The sequence below is a fragment of the Mytilus trossulus genome, chromosome 1, assembly GCF_036588685.1.
Source record: "Mytilus trossulus isolate FHL-02 chromosome 1, PNRI_Mtr1.1.1.hap1, whole genome shotgun sequence".
NCBI classification, from domain to species: Eukaryota; Metazoa; Mollusca; class Bivalvia; order Mytilida; family Mytilidae; genus Mytilus; species Mytilus trossulus.
The window spans coordinates 12,986,713-13,009,515 of record NC_086373.1 but is presented as its reverse complement, the minus strand read 5'-3'; the positions used below and the strand labels follow the sequence as shown (position 1 = coordinate 13,009,515).

General features: G+C 32.1%; 1 protein-coding gene across 3 annotated transcripts in view; it reads left to right on the top strand.

The window, feature by feature from the left end:
* LOC134715557 (ATPase family AAA domain-containing protein 2-like) overlaps nucleotides 1–22,803 on the top strand; it is a 45,929-nt gene that overhangs the window by 2,590 nt on the left and 20,536 nt on the right. For all 3 annotated transcript variants that reach the window (XM_063577812.1, XM_063577823.1, XM_063577802.1), the window contains exons 3-13: nucleotides 116–147; nucleotides 2,661–2,887; nucleotides 9,500–9,626; nucleotides 10,039–10,167; nucleotides 11,122–11,236; nucleotides 11,939–12,170; nucleotides 12,897–13,038; nucleotides 13,815–13,963; nucleotides 14,219–14,467; nucleotides 14,968–15,058; nucleotides 22,268–22,582. In XM_063577812.1, coding sequence (XP_063433882.1) covers nucleotides 116–147; nucleotides 2,661–2,887; nucleotides 9,500–9,626; nucleotides 10,039–10,167; nucleotides 11,122–11,236; nucleotides 11,939–12,170; nucleotides 12,897–13,038; nucleotides 13,815–13,963; nucleotides 14,219–14,467; nucleotides 14,968–15,058; nucleotides 22,268–22,582 — 1,808 coding nt within the window. The remainder of the gene's footprint in view (nucleotides 1–115; nucleotides 148–2,660; nucleotides 2,888–9,499; nucleotides 9,627–10,038; nucleotides 10,168–11,121; nucleotides 11,237–11,938; nucleotides 12,171–12,896; nucleotides 13,039–13,814; nucleotides 13,964–14,218; nucleotides 14,468–14,967; nucleotides 15,059–22,267; nucleotides 22,583–22,803) is intronic.

Below are 22,803 nucleotides of genomic sequence, written 5' to 3'. Positions count from 1 at the left end.
TACTAGAAAATGGGAAATCTAATGATCTAATTTGTGAAATCGACAAGATTTAAAAAAATTGTGTATGTACAATACAACTTCAAGTTGTATGACATATATTGTTATATATTTTCAGGAGGTACAAAGAGGAAGATGAAAGCAATGATGGTAAAAAAATGATTTAAGAATGCTTTTCACATAGGCTGATGTGAGAAAGTGTCTTTAAATTGATAGTTATTATACTTATTTTTAGCTCTAAGATAAAACAGGGTTGCCATTAAAAATAGAAGCTATATGACTGCCAATTGTACAGCTATTTTACACAAAGACCATAGTATGTATTGTAAATGTAAGCAATAAGAGATCACCATAGGGTCTTAGATAATAAGCAGAAACCATATGGAATAGTATGATATCAAATTCCTTACTTATACAAAATGAAAACAACTCGACCAGAAAAAAAATCTGTCTGATTAAGGTGGCTTGTGTGTCTTCTTCCATTTTTAGCTCACCTGGCCCTTTAAGTGTGCTTTTCTCACCACTTGGCGTCCATCGTCGTAAACTTTTTACATTTTGAACTTCTTCTAGAGAACCACTGAATGGAATGAAACCAAACATGGCATGAATGTTCCTTATGAGGTGCTGACCAAGTGTTGTTACTCTGTAGCCGATCCATCATCCAAGATGGCCGCCAGCGGGGGACTTAGTTTAACATAGGACCATACGGGAAATGCATACAAATGACTTCTTTTAGAGAACCACTGAATGGAATAAAACCAAACATAGCATGCATGTTCCTTATGAAGTGCTGACCAAGTGTTGTTACTTTGTAGCCGATCCATCATCCAAGATGGCCGCCAGCGGGGGACTTAATTTAACATAGGACCCTATGGGAAATGCATACAAATGACTTCTTTTAGAGAACCACTGAATGAAATGAAACCAAACATGGCATGAATGTTCCTTATGAGGTGCTGCCCAAGTGTTGTTACTTTGTAGCCTATCCATCATCCAAGATGGCTGCCAGCGGCGGACTTAGTTTAACATAGGACCCTATGGGAAATGCATACAAATGACTTCTTTTAGAGAACCACTGAATGGAATGAAACCAAACATAGCATGCATGTTCCTTATGAGGTGCTGACCAAGTGTTGTTACTTTTTAGCCGATTCATCATCCAAGATGGCCGCCAGCAGCGGACTTAGTTTAACATAGGACCCTATGGGAAATGCATACAAATAACTTCTTCTAGAGAACCACTGAATTGAATTAAATCAAACATAGCCTGAATACTCCTTTCCTTATGAGGTTGTGTTGTTACTTTTAGCCAAATTTTATAATTTTTTATATGATTTCAAAAACCCAAGTAGAATCAGGTTAGCGATACCGGCTCTTGAGAGCCTCTAGTTTATTTTGTTGTAGCAGATAACAATGGGTCTAGTTCTTTAATGAAAGATGCAAATTTTGGGAGTAGTATGTGTTTTATCATATATATTTACTGATGTATTTTAAAAAAAATTAAACAAATTTGTTTGATTTTTTTGCCAAGTAAGGGGAGATAACTCAGATAGTATGGTGAGATAACTCATTCAAAGTAATTTAATAATAGAAAGTGTTGTGAATTTTCCTATTTTAATATCTAGCAAGAAAACAAGTATGTTGACCCCATCTTCCCACATTTTATCTTAAATTTTATGGTGTAGTTTTCTATTTATCCCACTAAGTTGTATTTTCTCCATTCATGAACTATACCAAAACTAACAATTTTGCACAACCTGTGGCTTGAAAAAAAGTCAGGTGACCCACACTTTTCATTATGTATTTTTAAAAAAAGAATGACAAATCATTAAAAAATTCTATCTATTTTTAATTAGACACCCCAGTCATAATGTACAAAATAATAAATAAGAAAATATTTAAATGATAGACAGCAATCAATAACAACAACTGAATTGCAGCCTCTTAATGTCATAAGAAACCTCAAATAAAAAAAATGATGCATATGTTTTTTATAACTCAATGGATAGTTTTCATTTTAAAACTTATGTACATATACTTTTTTCTAAAGAAAATTCTTTAATTTATTCATATTAAGAAGAAGTGTACTTTATTTTCCGTATGCAAAGTGACCTCAGAGTGACCCATCTCGCAAAAATCCGGTGATCACAATAAGCATGGATGTTCTTAAAATAAACTATTATCTGAATTTACATGTTAAACATGTGCTCAATTTCCGTGCTTTTTGTTGTCTTTTTGTCAATTGTTGGCAAACAGGTGACAATCGTTAAACTTTTGGTTCAAATCACCAACTTTAATTACTTGCCATATTTTCACAACAACACTGACCGATTGAAAAAAAAATGACAAATATATGAAATTTACACGAAAAAAATGATAAATTCTTGCACAGAAGACTAAGTTTATGATGTTTGTATGATTGGTTCAAGAATTGGAAGAACATTATTTTTCACCGGTCACTCGTTTCTTATGACTTAAAATTGGGACATACACAAGCTCTCAAACATCACCCTCCCCTGGATCAGTGATTAAACAGTGCAACAGATGAACAAACTAAAAATTTATAGAAAAGGGCTTAACTCATCAGAACAATTCAAAGAGCAAACAAAAATTATAGTGAATATTGTAAATATTTTTATAAATATTATACTTATGATTTCCAGATGAAATAGATGCGGTTAGTTATGGAAGGGCTAGAAGGAGATCATGGAAATATAGCCGAAATAACAATGCAGCAGATGGAGATGTTAGAAGAAGTAGCAGACAAAGAAAAATGATTTATGGCACATTTGACCAGAAAATTTTAGAAAAAGCATTGTATATGAATGGAGATGATATGCAGCCAGGCAGAAAAAGAAAGAGAAATGAAGTTGAGCTGGTTGATGTTGAGGTACTTTTCCATGTTTCCTGTTTATCTGTTTATAATTATTTCACGACTGAAGGTTAAAGAAATTTGTCATGATCTATTTAATATGGCACTTCTTCTTCAGACAGTTGCAGTTTCTGATTAATATTTAAGATCAATTAAGGTACACCACTAATTCATGGTCCCATTGCTTTCTATGTTAAATTCCTCCGTTTCAAGCAGGCACACCTCTTTTATTTTAAGTTCAGATAAAGTGACAATCATTGCATGTCAAAGCAACACCTTCTGGTGTCCTGTACTAAAAAAATCAATATACCTTACATGGCATATAAGGAAGAACTGGTTCCCGGAACTTCGGATGTACCAAAACAGGTACTTCCGATCTGACTAAGAGGCAAAATGTACCCTCCTTTTTAAATTTCATGCCATTTTTTTATTATTCAAATTTATCAGTCAAAAATTGTTCTACAATGATCACCAGTCATGCAGCTTTCATTTGATACCAAAATTAATAAAATATTCTAAATATTTTGAAAGTTATGTCCATGCGTAGGAACTATTTTGTGTTAAATATGTACTACTTTCTGGTATGTGCTTTCTGGCCAGGCCTGAATTAGAGGTATTTCACCTTAAGGCCTTGCTTATTGCAATATTTTTTGATAAATTTGATTCTTAATATTATAGTTTGTCTTTGTGATTTCTTTTGATTGCAGTCTCATTTTTGTTCTGTTGAATACAAAATAAACTAATAGAATATCTGTAAATTTGCATTTGAACAAATGAACAGATGCCAGGCAATTGCTGTGTTAAGCTGAAATTGCACAAATGGCAAATGAAAAGTTGTGACCAAGGGATAGTAAAAAAACTAACAAATCAAACACAATTTAAATTTAACTAATGTTATTAATTTTTTTGACAACCTTTACAAATTACTTTTTCAGTTGTTTGATTTATCAGATTTTTTCATAGGCCAAAATTCAAATTTTCTTGCTTTTCATTGAATCTCATATTGCATCTCCACATTACAAACATGTAAAAAGGGTACAATGCTTTATAAAGTCACATTTAAAGAACACATTTTTTTTGGCAGATCATTGAATAGAAAGATAAATCTACCTGCAAATATCAGTTGTGAAACACATTTCCCCAACTGATCTTGTTTATGACATTTCTCCACTCTTGGTAGTTTAATTTGTTATTCAGCAAGACATGATTTTTTTTATATTCACAGTTTTAATTTTTATACGACTGCAAATTTTGAAAAAATTTTCGTCGTATATTGCTATCACGTTGGTGTCGTCGTCTGCGTCATCGTTGTTGTCGTCGTCGTCGTCGTCCGAATACTTTTAGTTTTCGCACTCTAACTTTAGTAAAAGTGAATAGAAATCTATGAAATTTTAACACAAGGTTTATGACCATAAAAGGAAGGTTGGTATTGATTTTGGGAGTTTTGGTCCCAACATTTTAGGAATTAGGGGCCAAAAAGGGCCCAAATAAGCATTTTCTTGGTTTTCGCACTATAACTTTAGTTTAAGTTAATAGAAATCTATGAAATTTTGACACAAGGTTGATGACCACAAAAGAAAGGTTGGGATTGATTTTGGGAGTTTTGGTTTTAACAGTTTAGGAATTAGGGGCCAAAAAAGGCCCCAAATAAGCATTATTCTGGGTTTTCGCACAATAACTTTAGTTTTAAGTAAATAGAAATCAATGAAATTTAAACATAATGTTTATGACCACAAAAGGAAGATTGGTATTGATTTTGGGAGTTTAGGTCCCAACAGTTTAGGAATCAGGGGCCAAAAAGGGACCCAAATAAGCATTTTTCTTGGTTTTCGCACCATAACGTTAGTATAAGTAAATAGAAATCTATGAAATTTAAACACAAGGTTAATGACCATAAAAGGAAAGTTGGTATTGATTTTGGGAGTTTTGGTCCCAACAGTTTAGAAAAAAGGGGCCCAAAGGGTCCAATATTAAACTTTGTTTGATTTCATCAAAATTGAATAATTGGGGTTCTTTGATATGCCGAATCTAACTGTGTATGTAGATTCTTAACTTTTGGTCCCGTTTTCAAATTGGTCTACATTAAGGTCCAAAGGGTCCAAAATTAAACTTAGTTTGATTTTAACAAAAATTGAATCCTTGGGGTTCTTTGATATGCTGAATCTAAAAATGAACTTAGATTTTTTATTATTGGTCCAGTTTTCAAGTTGGCCCAAATCGGGGTCCAAAATTAAACTTTTTTGATTTCATCAAAAATTGAATAAATGGGGTTCTTTGATATGCCAAATCTAACTGTGTATGTAGATTCTTCATTTTTGGTCCCGTTTTCAAATTGGCCTACATTAAGGTCCAAAGAGTCCAAAATTAAACTAAGTTTGATTTTAACAAAAATTAAATTCTTGGGCCTCTTTGATATGCTGAATCTAAACATGTACTTAGATTTTTGATTATGGGCCCAGTTTTCAAGTTGGTCCAAATCAGGATCTAAAATTATTATATTAAGTATTGTGGAATAGCAAGTCTTTTCAATTGCACAGTATTGTGCAATGGCAAGTAATATCTAATTTCACAATATTGTGAAATAGCAAATTTTTTTTCAATTAGAGTTATCTTTCTTTGTCCAAAATAGTAAGCAAGAAATATCTTATTGCAAATTTTTTTTTTGATTGGAGTTATCTTTCTTTGTCCAGAATCAACTTAAATCTTTGTTATATACAATATACAATGTATATTCACTTTTTACTACCAACTGATAAATTTAAATAATCTTTACCATTCAGTGATAACAAGCAGTTTTTTTACATTTTATTTAGTTTATTTTATGATGTATTTAAATGAGTAGTTATTGTTGCAAACTCCATTAGAATATTTTAATTGAGATTAGTTTTGGAATAAGGGAAAGGGGGATGTGATTAAAAAATTGGGTTCAATTTTTCTCATTTGAAATTTCATAAATAAAAAGAAAATTTCTTCAATCATTATTTTGAGAGGATTATTATTGAACAGCATAGTGAATTGCTCTTAGAGAAAACAAAATTTTTAAGTTCATTAGAACACATTCATTCTGTGTCAGAAACCTATGCTGTGTCAACTATTTAATCACAATCCAAATTTAGAGCTGAATCCAGCTTGAATGTTGTGTCCATACTTGCCCCAACCGTTCAGGGTTCAAAGCTACGCCCTGCGAAGCATCTGGTTTAAGATAAGAGATAACCTTGATATATTGTATTCTACAGCTTCACTCTGTGATTCCCTAAATAATCAACACAATCCCCCTCCCCAATCTCAGGGCATTTTGGCTTTAATTCAATCTCGTATAACAACAGAACAACAGTGTGGATAAAAGACAGGGCAATGCATTTCATAATAAATCACTGATAAGTGATAATGTGATTTTGGAGTGTAAAACTTTGCCTAATTGTAACTCAAAAATGTACTCTTAACTCTTGTTCATTGTTTACAGAATTTATTGAAAAAGAACCAAAAGTCCAATAATTCCTAAAACTGTTAGAGAAGAAGAATAAGGAGTATCAAAACGTTCTTTCTTGTGATCTCTTTTGGTTTAATATGTTGCCAGTTTTATTTCAATGAAGGAACATTATGTTTTCCAGTCCGTGTCCCCATTTAGTCTGTCTAGTATCAGATTTAAGATGTGGGTTTTTGGAAAATGACGCAGTCATTGTTCCATAACTGCCGACCTGATTTCTCTGCCTACCGCGCTTGGTTTCGTATTTACTAATTTCAATACAAACTGGAATGTGCTTGTGTTATCATTATGCATGAGCATTGTGTAGTAATCAGCCAGGAACCAGTTTACAAACTAACTGGTTTCTGTTTGTATTCCACTACAGTCGAACAAAGTGTTGTAGTTTGACAGGAACCAGTCCAGAATTTTGTAAACTACAAAACGTAATCGGTTATTATCATTCCGTTTTGTTGTTTCATACCTACTTATATGGTTTGAATAAGCTTAAGACCCTTCAAACATTAATGTGATAGGTATATTAAAGACTGTTTTACAAAAGGATGAAACTGTTTTGCTTTAAAAGTCGTACTAAAGTGATATATGTTATGTACGGATTTCCACTCTCACCGGTTAATTTCTTCTTTTACACGTGCTTTTGAAACTTCCTGTTTAAACATCGCAAGTTTTAAAATTGTTTTTTGAGTGAATTAAACTTATTTTAACAATCACGAAGCGTTCGGGAATCATTTCAAGCAGTTTCTTCTTCTCTTTGATGATGGAAAATAGGTTTTCTCAAGAAAATACCGCAAACGATCGCAGAGGAATTGAAATGTACAAGTCAAGTCGGCACCTGGTTAAATTGGCATCTAGTCAAATCGGCACCTATTTGACGTCAATTCGGCTTCCAATAATATTTATTATAATATTTTCTATTCAATTTATTAATAACTGTTACCAAGTACATTGTAAACAACGAAACCAAAGTGAATATGTTGTTGTGTATAAAAGTAAACAACGAAGCTATTGTTTTAACCATTAGACAATTATTAAAATTAAATGGAAAACTATGAGTCCCTTTCAATAAATCAAACTTTCATGCCAAATAATTAGCAATTTTAAGGTGGTTTTTTTTTCAGTAATGTTTAAACAGCATTAAACAAACAATCCTGTAAAAGACTCAACTGGTTAAATAATGCATAAAAATATCCAATATCTCATGTATTAGTCCAAATAATAATGACGTCTGACAAGGCTATTTTATTTTTTTCTGGGACGCCTTCCTAAGACGTTCATAGAAAGGCTTCCTAAGAAGGCGTCCCAGAAAAAAATTAACATAGCCTTGTCATGTGGTCATAGGATGGTGTCCCAGAATAAAATTTAAAAAAGCCTTGCCAGACGTGATAATTATTTGGACTACTCATATATATCATTAAAATTACACCAAAAAATTCATGTAGTTGAGAAAAATAAATACATACAAAATGTACATGAACATCCATAAAAGTGAAAGTTAGTATTAACTCTCTTTGCTTTAAAAATTTACAACTGCATTTAAGTATTGAATGCTTTTTTTTTGTAAATTCATTGAGGTGTAAAAGCGTTGACCGAAGTACTTTTTGTATGAAGCGCGTAAGCGTAAGCGCTTTATTCTAAAAATGTGCACACGGTCAACGCTTTTGCAACCCTATGAGGTTACAAAAAGAAACATTCAATACTTATAATTACTTTTTTTAGCTAGGATCATGAAAACACGAATTTTATAACTTTTTTATTCAATTCATCTGTGCACTTTATTGTGGGACCACTTGTTATCATGAATGCAAAGTTTTATTGAGTGATGCAATTGCTTGAGGAATAACATGTGATGTGCAGTTAGCCAATCAGAATAAAGTATTATAATGAAACATATAACAAATATAATTATAACAAAATACATTACGTTGTAAGAGTTATCTCCCCAAACACTGTTTTTCTTGTGGCCACCTCTCCTTCGTAACCGTAAAAGATTTTATTTTACCAAATTGCTCGTTACATATTTAGGATAAGAATATTCGTTTGAACCATAGCTCTATGGGGACTCCATATGAGAGTTATTCCCCCTTTTTCATTTGATTCAAGCGATATGCATTTTCAACTGGTAAACCATAACTGATAGAGACCTAGGGTCTTCATGAGGTCATTGGTACTAAAAATGAAAATGAGGTCAATGTCAAAGGTCAAGGTCATATTGTAAATTTTGATTTTGGCTTATTTTCACTTCTTTTCAAATACTGTATGACATTTTGACAAATAATTTTTCATAATTTATTAGTTGGACATGTCCTTACTTGTATATTTTGGTTGAAAGGCTGCGCATACAATAAAAGGGAGTTTTTGTCCATCTTACATTTAAAATTACGCGTCAAGTGGTAGTTCTCATTAACCAAACATATTAAAGACCTAGGATATTTTGATTCAAGGTCCATGGTTTGTGACCTTGAAATTGAGGTCAAGGTCAGAGGTTAATAGGACGTCATAAAGCCATAGGAACTAACATTTTAAACTGATTTTTCATATTTCAATATAAAAATAGATCTTTTCTAGTGGAAAGACTTCAATTGTTCTCTGAACAATTTGTTTTTAATTTACTTCATATTTTGTGGGAGAAGGGGGTTCAGACTATGTTTAAAAATAGAAATGGTCAAGCTCAGTTAATTCCATAAAGTAAAACATGTCAAAGAATGTAATTTCAACTGTTTAAAGGAACTAAATTAGATTGAAATTAATTTCTTCTAGTTGTCTGCCCATAGGCCGTTATTTGTATTCCTGTGCTTCATGGGATATAACCATTTAGCACATGGCACTGTCGTGTGGGTATTCAATTTGAACTTTAGTTTTGTTTTTATTAGTCTTATGTGTATAGAGTTGGGTAGTCTATGGGCGTTCGTAATTATAGAAGAATTTGAAATTGAATGCTATTGTTTTTCAGGTAAATATTTTCAAAGTGCTAATTAGAATTAACAACTTTAACAAGTTTATAAATAGGTGCAAAATTCGTCTTGTACATATATGAAAGTATCTTTAGCTACGAAGGTCACTCTGAAATATATCTAAACATGATAAATGGTAATTATCTTATACATTTAATTTCAATTGACTGAGATTTACCTTCCTTTTTTATCTAGAAAAGTGAGGATATGTACAGTCGTGTTAAAAGGCCAAGAAAAGTAATCAAAAGAGATATGTATGGTATTCCCATTCCTGATGACACCAGTGATGAGAACAAAGATGATGAGGATGATGATGATGATGGTAAGAAATTCTGAAGGAACTGAATATTGCTAGATCGTAAATGTTTCCAGCTCTGATCAGCTGATTATGGGCATTATGTGTTCCGGTTTGTGCAAACGTTGGTTCGTCAGTTCGTGATGAATTTGTATTTATTTTTTTAACTCTTTGTACCTTAGAGTAGTGAAGACAATTTAAGAATATGTATGATAATAACTTTTTAATTTGAATACTATGTAGACAACACTTTTGTTTTCCTTATTTAAATACTTTCAAATTGATGTAACCATTTTGATGACATTAGTAATGTCCACAAATTTTGGATTTCAAAATCATTGCATTGAATTTCGATGCATTATTATCTGCTCTTCCTTCTATGTCTGATGCCCTATATATAAATTCTACCAACAGTGATAATATCGTGTTATTTTGATAGACTCAAGTAGTGATGATGACGAAGAAGATGATGACGACAATGATGAAGAGGAAGAAGAGAAAAAAGAAAGAAGCTCATATAACCTCAGGGAACACAAACCAAGAACTCAACTTTTTGAAGTACCAGTTGGTAATGATATTTTACATATGTTAGTCCTTGGGATTTCTTAAATTTTATACATTTTGGTTGCCTTCAACAAGTTTATAAGTCAGCTTTTGGAAAGCAAATAACTGAAAGTGTATTGCATATATAATACAAGTATAATCCCTGCAATATAAAATGTAAAAAAATTAGCATTTATATAAAATTTATGAAATAGAAAATATGTAAAAATTACATGGATATACTAAATAAAACCATATAGTATTAAGGTAGATTGATGGTATACCGCCATCTTGGATTGTACAATCACAGTACAAAATCGGTCTAGTTATTTGCCTAAATCTGCAAATTTAGAGACAGATTTGCAATTCAATAGTAGACTGATTTTTCTATTTGAAGGAAACCTGTTAATTTATCGTATTATACAAAATATTTTAACAAATATTATTTGTTTTGGTTTTAAAATCCTTTTTTTCAAATGAGCCATTTAAGGGGAGATAACTCTTTGGGTACAAAATTTATACTGGACTAATAGGGAAATTTTTTATTTTCACTTTTAGCAAGAAAACAAGTTCGGTGACACCATGTTTTCTTTTTATTTTCTTAAAACATATTATGAAACCTTTCTTCTCACAATTTATTTCAAAATTCTATCTCAAGAATTTTTTTTATGCACACTAATGTGTTTTTTCATAAACAAACTATATAAACCAAATTTTCGCAATTTTCAACAACTCATTACTTGAAAAAAAGCACGGTGACCCATACTTTTTATTAAATTTTTGAAAAGAGCATAGTAAAATCTTCATTTTGGCAAATTATAAAAAAATTCTGTCTCAAAAAATATATACTGGTGATCTACCTTAAGTATTCATCACTTTTAAACATTCTCACTGTTTTAGTGGAAGTTTCTTCCTGTCAGCAAATTTTTATTAAAACATCTTATTTATTATGTTTCAAATTTGTATTTTTTAATTGCAGTTGAAAGGAGGAAAAGAGTACAAAAGTTGTTTAGGGAAACTCCCCCATTGCCTCCAAAAAGAAGACAAAAATCTCATGTATACCAATCACCTGCTCACAGAAAATTGGAAATAAGGTTATTACTTTTATCTGTTATACTACACTGTAGAAAACATAGTACATAATGAATATCAGAGTATTAAAATGTGTTGCACAATCTTGTATACATAAGATGAACCAAAATAATCTTTTTTTATGCCGACGCCATAGGGGAGGGGGCATTAAGTTTTACACTTTTCCGTCCTTCTGTTTTCCAAAATTTGGTTTCTGTTCTCTAACTTCAGTTTGTCTCAACCAAATATTATGAAATTTATACACAATGCTTATTACCACAAAACCCAGACAAATGACAGATCAGGTGTGAGTTTTGGTGGCATCAATAAAACCATTTTAGAGTGATGTCTTTTACAAACTAAAAATTGCTAAATTATGTTTCTGTTCTCTAACTTAAGTTTACCTCAACCAAATGCCATTAAACTTATACACAATTCTTATTTTCACAAAATACAGATCCAGTTTGGATCTGGGGGGAGGGTGTCAATTAAACTGTTCTAGAGTAATGTCCCTTTACAAACAAATGAATTTCTGAAATTTTGTTTCCGTTCTCTAACTTTAGTTTACCTCAACCAAATGCTATGAAACTTATACACAATGTACATGTCCATCTGACACTGTTCATCTGAACTTTAAGTCATGTTTATGTATCATTGATTAAGTTTATGGGATACCTATAATTTTTATTTATTAAATGCTCATGAAGTTCATTACAAACTTTCAGAAGAAAAGCACAATTTCATGGTAGTGATACTACATCATCATCGTCCTGCAGTGAATCAGATGATGAGGAAAGATTTAAAAGAAGAAAGGCAAAGAGTATGGCAAGAGCTAGAAATAGGTGCTTACCAATGAATATCAGTGCTGAGAATTTGAAAAACTCAAATGTCATCAAAGATAGAGTAAAAATTGGTTCCAGTTTGGCTGATGTTGATCCTATGAATGTTGACAGAACTGTGAGTATATGTGCACATTGTCAACTTTATCTATATTTATTTGGCAACATAGACTTGATTTTGATTTTTCTTCCTTCAAAATAGTTCAGAAATCTCTCTTTAATTTTTGTAAATTTTCATTTAAATTGCTAGGAATTTTTAAGAATTTTAAAAATTTAAAAATGAAATAGTAAAAATACTGTATAATGCTGCCAATCACAATTAATGAAATTCTTGAGTTATGTGACATGACATTTTGTTCTTCCTGTAGATATTTTTCAAAATCATATTGATGTTAAATACCTGGTTAGTGTTATGTATTTATTATAACATTGATTCAGTACATTCTTATTGTAACATCATTATTCAGGAATTGCTGTCACACATGGTAATATTATAACAAAAGCAGAATAAAACCTTCGTTTTCCTAAAGTGTTAATGTAGTAATTTAACATTTATATGAAGATGCTACTGTATCATGTAAACCCTGAAAAGAGTATAAATGTTGATGTTCTTTTCAATCCTTCAGATACAGCTTCTTTTTATAGAATATAACAATGATCCTTTTGTTTACAGACAGTAGTGTATCTGTAAATAGAATTACAAATGTTATTACAATGATGTAATGGTTTGCTTTTAGTGCATTTTCAGCTATTTCAGTACTCAGATTATCCCAAATAGCATTTAGATTCTTGCTTTAATTTTAAACATGTATTATTACACATTTTCTTTATTTGATATTAACAGGTTAACTTTAACAGCGTTGGTGGATTGGGGAAACATGTGAGAGCATTGAAAGAAATGATTGTTTTTCCTCTCCTATATCCCGAAGTTTTTGAAAGATTCAAGTTGGCACCACCAAGAGGAGTGCTCTTTTACGGACCTCCAGGTAACTAAGACAGAAATAAAGTTTAATATAACTGTCTTTAAATGATGGCATCATCATGCACTTGGTGTATACGGTTAAAAAAAAGATGCAAGATTTCATATTGAATGATTGATATAAAGTATTAAAGAAATCATGATTTATGTATATTACACAGAAGACCCTTGGATAGTTTAAGTTGTATTCAGAGCTCAGAATTAACTATATCAATTTCTGAATTAAATCATTCAGCTTATCTACCAAAAATGAAATAACAAAGGAACACTATAATGTAAAAATAAATTGTTGTAGAAAGTATAAAGTAGATGTAATGTAATGAACATAATTCCATCACAAATGACAATTTTTCAACACATAATCAATATGATATATCCTGACAACTCAGTATAACTAGAAATGTTAAAAAGATAATAGGACCTGGATTTTTTACAAGATATTAAATACATTTGCTTTTCCAGTAAATTGAAAACCATAACAGATTTTAACATTTGGAATTGTTTTGTCATTGCAAAGGATGTCAAAATAAGAAATGCAACTCTGGATGATTAAGAATAATACAAGGAGTCGGTTCTGGTTTCTGTCTGTCTGTTCTTCTCTCCTTGTTATCCATGAATCTGTCTGTCCCATGAAATTTTTTGTCACATTTTTTTTCAAAACAAAACAGATTTATCCCTATGATGTGTTTTCATTTCGATTTCTCATCAACATCCTGTTTACAAAGTAGGGGCTGCATGTGTACAATACCTCACAGTTGAACTTGTGTAACTTTCTATTTTCAGGAACTGGAAAAACATTAGTTGCTAGGGCATTAGCTAATGAATGCAGTACAGGAAATAGAAGAGTGGGATTTTTCATGAGGAAAGGAGCAGATTGTCTCAGTAAATGGGTTGGTGAATCAGAAAGGCAGCTGAGATTGTTATTTGATCAGGCAAGTTATTTCTGTATGCTGAAAAATACACAGCCTATGTTATGGAAAATGAAAGAAATTGTATACATTTCAGACTAGATATATCAAATGTCATTTTGCACCTTTTTTCTTTCATTAAATCCTAACAACTTTTCTGGCAGTAAGAGAGCTGATTTTGCTTAAATAAGAATGTTATTAGTTTCTGAGATAAGTATTTTTTCCCCATTTATATTTTATGTTATAAACTATTTTAACCACTTTATATTGTTGATGTAGGCTTACCAGATGAGGCCATCAATTATTTTCTTTGACGAGATTGATGGTTTAGCACCTGTTAGGTCTAGCAGACAAGATCAGATTCATAGTTCTATTGTTTCAACGTTGTTAGCTTTAATGGATGGCTTAGATAGCAGAGGAGAAATTGTAGTGATTGGGGCAACAAACAGAATAGATTCAATTGATCCAGCTTTGAGAAGACCTGGAAGATTTGACAGAGAGTTTTTGTTTCCATTACCTTCACAAGAAGTATGATTAAAACAGACAAGATTATAAAATATAACATAACTATAGCTAGATATAAGAAGATGTGCCAATGAGACAAATCTTCATCTAACATGTCTTAAGTCACAATTTAAAAAAAATATTATCTCTACAAAAGACCAAAATGACACATAAATTAACAACTACAGGTAACCGTACAGCCTTCAACAATTGGCAAAGCCCATACTGCATAGTCAGCTATAAAAGGCTCCGAAATTTCAATTTAAAACAATTCAAACAAAAAAATTAACAGCCTTGGTTATATAAAAAAATAATGAAAAACAAATAAGTATTACATAAACAAATGACAACCACTGAATTACAGGCTATGCTGCATGCATTAATCCATTAATCAAGCAAGTTCATTACCATGCTATGGATGGAAGTGTTCAATGATAATTCTATGCACTCTGTATATCTGTTATGTGTTTATTTGTAATACATGTGGTAAGTAGGAATGATTTTATATGAAAATAAATTTACAGGCAAGAAGACAAATATTGCACATACATACAAAGGAGTGGAACCCAAAATTATCTGATCCTTTTGTGAGTGAACTGGCAGAAAAAACAGTTGGTGAGTTTTTTGTTCTTCATTCATTCATTCATTGCCAGATTTGTATTATTAATTATAAATTATAATTTTGGCTTAGTGATTGATTTCAAGTATTTTGATGACCGCTTTTGTATTTACAGTCAGTTGCTAAAATATTTCAAACCATATTAGTTGTAGGAGCACTAATACTCCATTTAATATATATACAATACTTTTTTATCAACTCTAAATTCAAACATTTTTTTATACCATATCTTAATATTGAATTACATAGATACTGTTTTTCTGGTCTAAATAAATTTGATAAGGATATGTTGAGAATTTATTAACCCTTACCATGCGGAATTGTTTTTAGAAAATGTCTAATTTTCGTTTATTTGCAAAAATATGCAAATTATATGCAAATGAGCTTAGCCCTGTTGCTGTAGCATATTGATTTCTTTAAATCTAATATAGGTGATCACGGGGTCGGGTGGTCGGGGTGAGGAGGCGGAATTTTGTTGACGGGAATTTGCCCCAAAGTGGGTCAACAGGTGCAAAAAACGTCAATTTTGCCGATTTTTCACCCCTTCTCTTGACCCAGAAGACCCAGGGTTGCTGGTTAAGGTATCCAGCTGTAGCCTGTGTGTAGAGTGGACCCCAGTGAACAAATAGACCCCAACAGTTGTTAGGTCGGAGTGAATCTGATCTTGATTCATCGGTCTACAGAAGGTCATTTGGACCCAAAATACCGAATTTCACGATTTTTGCCGATTTTTGACTTCGAATGGACCCAAAACCGGAAGTAGTTGTTTCCTATGCGTATTTCAATAATAACAATGATCAGTAGTTATATGGCTGTGGGTTTGCACTATCTTTGCCAGTTTTATGCCTCTGAACTTCTTGTGTAAGATACAGATGTGAAGCCTACCCCTCCAGAAAACCGAGTTTTAGCCAATTTCAATTTTCCAAGTCCGTATTTGTGCTCAAAATGCTACTTATACATGAGAAACGTGAATATGGATAGCCTCAGATTGACGGAACATGCATAACTTTTAAAATAAGTATCATAAAGTGGACTTCTAAAAGTATGGAACGCCATTAGAGCCAAATAACGGTTATTAGGGTCCGCCCGTCAAAAGACGGGTACCGCATGGTAAGTGTTAAGACTTTAATAGTTATTTATAAATTTAAGGTGATACCCAACACTTTCACTAAAACTAATTTGGCTCATTTAATTTTCATAAAATTTTGTTAACACTTTCCTTACTGAATAATTTTTTTCCGCGACGTTGTGTGACCTGATCAAATTTCCGCGCGCAGTTTGCCTGGCCTGAATTAATTTGAAGTGTGAATGGGAAAAAAATGACGTTTTAGAAAAAACGTGTGTATCTTTGTTGTTTCTCATCAAATCGGTTTCAAACTCGATATTGTTACACTTAAGTATCAAAAGAGCGTTGCAATATAATTAAATTTACATGACAATACCTACTTTTGATTTTTTTAACCTTTTGTGGAAAAAAATGATGTTTAATTTGCGAAATCTATTTTTTTTTGTGACCGGTTTACATTTTTGCCTCCCATCTTCTAAATTAACAATACAAATGGTAATTAACAATTTCGAGTGTTCCTTTATCGAAGTTTTATAGAAAAAATAACTCCAGAGTCAAAATTCTAGCTTATTAGTCAGAATAAATACGAATGAAAATGGTTTGTCAAATTCTGCGGCAGCCATTTTTTTTACCTGTACAATGCAATCACCAGATAGGAAGTTGTGTCCCTGGATAAGTTGGAGTTGTCTTTCTTAGTCCGATGTTTTCTTTGAATTTTTGCATGAATATAGATATAAATTGACTATTGGGATCTTTTGTGGAATTTTTAATATTTTAATGGAGATATCTAATGATATTTTTTTCTGGTAAAATCAAAACTTTTGAGACTAATATGTACCTTTTTAGCTCACCTGGCCCGAAGGGCCAAGTGAGCTTTTCTCATCACTTGGCGTCCGGCGTCCGTCGTCGTCGTCCGTCGTCGTTAACTTTTAGAAAAATCTTCTCCTCTGAAACTACTGGGCCAAATGAAACCACACTTGGCCACAATCATCATTTGGGTATCTAGTTTAAAAAATGTGTGGCGTGACCCGCCAATCAAAACAAGATGGCCGCCATGGCTAAAAATAGAACATAGGGGTAAAATGCAGTTTTTGGCTTATAACTCAAAAACCAAAGCATTTAGTGCAAATCTGACATGGGGTAAAATTGTTTATCAGGTCAAGATCTATCTGCCCTGAAATTTTCAGATGAATCAGACAACCAGTTGTTGGGTTGCTGCCCCTGAATTGGTAATTTTAGGGAAATTTTGCTGTTTTTGGTTATTATCTTGAATATTATTATAGATAGAGAGAAACTGTAAACAGCAATAATGTTCAGCAAAGTAAGATTTACAAATAAGTCATCAGGACCAAAATGGTCAGTTGACCCCTTTAGAAGTTATTGCCCTTTAAAGTCAATTTTTAACCATTTTTGTAAATTTAATATATCTTTTACAAAAATCTTCTCATCTGAAACTGTTGGGCCAACTTAATCCAAACTTGGCCACAATCATCTTTGGGGTATCTAGTTTAAAAAATGTGTGGCCTGACCCGCCAAACCAACCAAGATGGCCGCCATGGCTAAAAATAGAACATAGGGGTAAAACGCAGTTTTTAGCTTATAACTCAAAAACAAAAGCATTTAGAGCAAATCTGACATGGGGTTAAATTGTTCATCAGGTCAAGTCCTATCTGCCCTGAAATTTTCAGATGAATCAGACAACCGGTTGTTGGGTTGCTGTCCCTGAATTGGTAATTTTAAGAAAATTTTGTTGTTTTTGGTTATTATCTTGAATATTATTATAGATAGAGTTAATCTGTAAACAGCAAAAATGTTCAGCATAGTAAGATTTACAAATAAGTCAACATGACCAAAATGGTCAATTGACCCCCTAAGGAGTTATTTTCCTTTACAGTCAATTTTTAACAATTTTCATAAAACTTGTAGATTTTTACTACCGGTTACATTTTCCACAGAAACTACTGGACCAAGTTTATTATAGATAGTGATAATTGTAAGCAGCAAGAATGTTCAGTAAAGTAAGATGTACAAACATATCACCATCACCAAAAACATAATTTTGTCATGAATCCATCTGCTTCCTATGTTTAATATTCACATAGACCAAGGTGAGCGACACAGGCTCTTTAGAGCCTCTAGTTTTTAATGTGCAAATATTTTTTTCTGTTTTTTTTTGTATCAAACCACTGACTGCATGGACATATTAATTATTAATGTAAGATGACCTGACACACTATAAATCCATGTACATTTAACACTTCAATATTGTGTTGAAAAATTAAGTGAGACATAATTAAACGTTGAATGACAATCATGATAAAAATAAAATTACTTTGAAAAAGTCTGATTTATTTTTAAAATTATTTATTATAAGTGTCCTGACTCCATGGGATGCTAGAATTTCCACTGTCTTTGGTTTTGTATTGTTCAATGATGAAGATAATTTAATGATCCTTATTAAAAAAAAATGACAAAAATTATTGAATGAAAATGCCAACTGTAACAACAAATATAAATTATGAATATCCTTTCAACAACTTATCTGTGAAAACCTTTTCAACAAATTATGTATATAATATCCTTTCAACTTAAAAATTGTAACAAAGTAACTTAATTTAAAAAGTTTAATTTTTGACTGAGTGGGAGACAGTGAAGCAATGGGGTAGGCAAAGGGGTTTTCTACATTCAACACAACCATATTTTGAAACCTTTTTTCCTGTGTACCTTTAATATTTACCCTCGCCCAGCATATGTGACACCTTATCTTGTTTCCCAAAATCTACTGGCAAATAGAGTTAACCTACATGTGTTTGATCAGTCTTGACGTGGTAGATTTCACATTATGACATACACGGTGTCTGACGCTACCAAAACCCAAAGTTTGATGGCCCATTTCTTTGTTTTAGGAGGCATGAATTGCTTGGATGCATCCCTCCCTTTGTAAGGTATCATGAATCGTCACCTATTGTTTGGGGACATGTTGGTCCCTCATTTTTGTCTGTTAAGGGGGTCTTTAATTTCTGAGTTTGTAAGATACATCATTATTAGCCTCCCATCTTTGCTCACCTCGCTGGTGCGTATCAGTGAAGTGAAGATACCTTATTATCTGCATAATTTCTTCCATTTCTTTGAAAAATTAGAGACCATGACTTATATTTTTAATAACTATAAACATGATAAAACCTTCAAGTGTTGGGATTAATAATTTTCAGGATAAAAACAATCTATGTACATTGTCAGAAAATATAACATTTTTGCCCTAAATTCTAAAGCTCATACAATTATATTTTATTTTCCGTCAATGTACATATATATTGAATATGAGAATAATTGCCTGTTCATATAAAAATATAATTGTAACTGTTATGGCTTTTTTACTGTTTAATATATGTGTGTGGCTCTGATCTGGCTGCGGTTTAACATCTTAGAATTGAGATGATTATATTCACATTTATATATGATTTATAAAAACATTACCGGTTTCATGTTGATTATCAAATCATTGCAATATTACTTTGCTCTTCATGGACCCTTTAATTAGAATAAAAATATCTTATCTCTGAAATCAAAATATCCTATCTTTGGAATAAAAATGTCTTATCTTATCTAATTATAACTATCAATTATTTCGTTGTGAGATAGAAACATCTGGAAAAAATATCCTTCTTTGGGTCTCATATGTTTTGTGGACCAGTTACTTCTAGGATAAATGGGGAAGACCTCTTTCAAATTTCAATATATAAAATTCTTGGTGCCATCAGTCATTGTTGGGGGACATATTTACATCTGCCAGCTGTCATTATTTTCGTCTGAAAGGTTGCTGACCCCTTCTCTTTCAACATCACTTCAGGAGTGATCATGAAATCATCACCGATGTCATTTTGAGGTCAATGCATTTCATACCGTTGACGAAGAAGATCTACTTCTCCCACCGAAAATACCTCAAACTCGTTCTCAGAACTGTCGGACATTTTTGTGTCTCAGAATGTTACAGACACGATCCAGACCATGAAACGACATTTTACTAATATTTACAATAATTTTGCGTCCTTGACATTGGCAAGTGAGAGAGGAATGTGATTGGATTGTTTTATTTAGAACTTCCATAAAAGGAGTGCGACCTCTTGCACTCGTGGGGAAAATCCAATTACCGCGCCTACGGAAGTCGAATAATTATTTGATTTTATTCTCTGTGCAATTGTTAAAATTGTTTTTCGTAATTTGTATCATAATGTTAATCAAAATATTCATGAAATTAAATTCAACTTTCCTTCCAAATAACCTTTTTTCGACGAAAAAGGTCACATGATCGCATCACATGTTTGTACAAAATGGCGGCGGCTTATTTTGTTTGTTGACGCTACCGATCTTTCATTGTATTGAAGTATATATAAGGTATCAAATTCAGTCAGAATTGGTATTCCTTAACTGTGATATACAAGCTTCCTGAAAACCTATATATGTATTGGTTAAACGTAGCTTTACGGGAGGAAATGAGTTAAAAGACAAAAAAAATATGATTATCACGTGATTGTCTATGCCTGAAAGCATTGTTTGGCCTGGCTACGGGGATGCCTCAACACATTGTTCGGCCTGGCTACGGGGATGCCTCAACGCATTGTTCGCCTTGAAAGGGTTAACTTAAAGTATTTACTTTGACCCTTTAACAAAAATATACAAATTTCAAAAATTTTGAACCTACCGTATTGTCAGAAAAATTACACTGGTTATATAGCAGTTTGACAAACACCAATTTTGATCATTGATAAGCTTAATATTCCTTTTACAACACAACGTAGTTAAAACGTTTAGCTGACTTTACAGAGTTATTTCTCTGTAGTGTTATTAAAAAAAAAAATAGGTACCACCTTAATATGAGTTTCATGATTCATGTAGTTCATTTTGTAGGATGGTGGGGATAAATCCCATGAGTATCTTGTACTTTTATTTTGACAAAATAATATGAATTGACAAGTTCTTGCAAGTCTGAAAGATGTAAATTTTCCGGACCATATGAGTATTTGGACCATACGCGTATGATCATGACCATATGCGTATACTCATATGGTCCGACCGTACGTGTATGGTCGGACCATATGAGTATTATACTCGTTTGGTTATTAACAGGCCGGACCATATGAGTATTTGGACCATATAGGTATTTTTTCAAATATACAATAGAAATAATACAATTTTACATTTCAAAAGCTACATAAACATTAAATATTGATGCCACAGTTAGTTGATCTTAGTTTTCATCGCTTATTGTATTCGTGTATGCTTTTGTATACTTGGAATGTCATTCACATGTTACCATACATGCAGCTTTTCTGCGATTGCTTGTTTTGGCTGCGTGCAGAGATATTGACTCTGACAATTCCGATGTGTCTACGGTGTTTTTAAGAAACTCTAGATCGTATAGATCTCCAATATTGTAAAATGAATATCACAGATCAAATTAGATAAAGGCAATAGCTATTTTCTGGCTCTTAAATGCTATTTTACCGGTCTTATAATTAAGATTAAAATAGAAGTAAAGAAATAAAAGAATAGAAAAAAATAAAGAAACATACACTTTTAATATTTTACTTATAAAAAATGTCTTAAAAATACCATGATCTTTAAAAAATATCATGATCCTTGCCCGTGATGTCACCTACTTAAACAATAAAATTATTTTTACAATATGTTCATTTGATTTTGACATTTTTGAGTTTAAAAGTATACATGTTGATTACCCCGACCATACACGTATGGTCCAGATACTCATATGGTCCGAAACATAAACAATGGCTTTAAGCTACAGTAGACTCTGCCTAATCAGATATCGGCTAAAAGAATATATCGGCTATTGTAATATTATTTAAAACACCAAACCATTCCCTATATGTTTAATGTTAATTACATCGTGTAATCGAATATCGTATTGTATATTATACTTCTGAAAATAGAATAGCTTAATAGTGATTTATTTTTTTACTGTCTTATGATCTACACTGTTTTGTTGGAGTTTCTGTATGTCAGTTTTCTTAACCTTCTTTTTTCGAGGTTCCAATGACTGCATTAAAAAAACCTGAATAGGTACAATGATCACTTGGTTTTTCTGTTTCCATTCATTATTGATATTCTGTTTTAACAGGATATTGTGGTGCCGACTTGAAATCACTTTGTACTGAGGCTTCATTGTTGGCTTTGAGAAGAAGATATCCACAAATTTACACAACATCTGAGAAACTGCAATTGGATGTGTCTTCAATAAATCTTGCTGCTAAAGACTTCTTCAATGCTATGAATACAATTGTTCCAGCATCTCAAAGATCTGTGACCTCTCCAGCTCGTGCATTGTCAATGCGTGTTCAGCCTTTACTAAGAAATATTTTTAAACAATGTATTGATGCAGTTCAAAAAGTGTTTCCATCAGTTTTTTCACAGCTGTCTTGTCTAGATGCTCCTGGTAAGTATTCTATAAAATGTTGTACTTAGTAAAGCATCACAACTGGGATATATATCACTTTATCAGTTCAAGATTTGTAGTCAAATATGTATATATTATCATATTTTTGTTCATAATACGTTCAAATTTTGTGAAGGAGATACAAGGTTCATATTTGTTAAGAATTGCACATTAGGTGTTCCTGCAACCGTTGTTGTGACGTTATCTATTCAGAGTTCCAA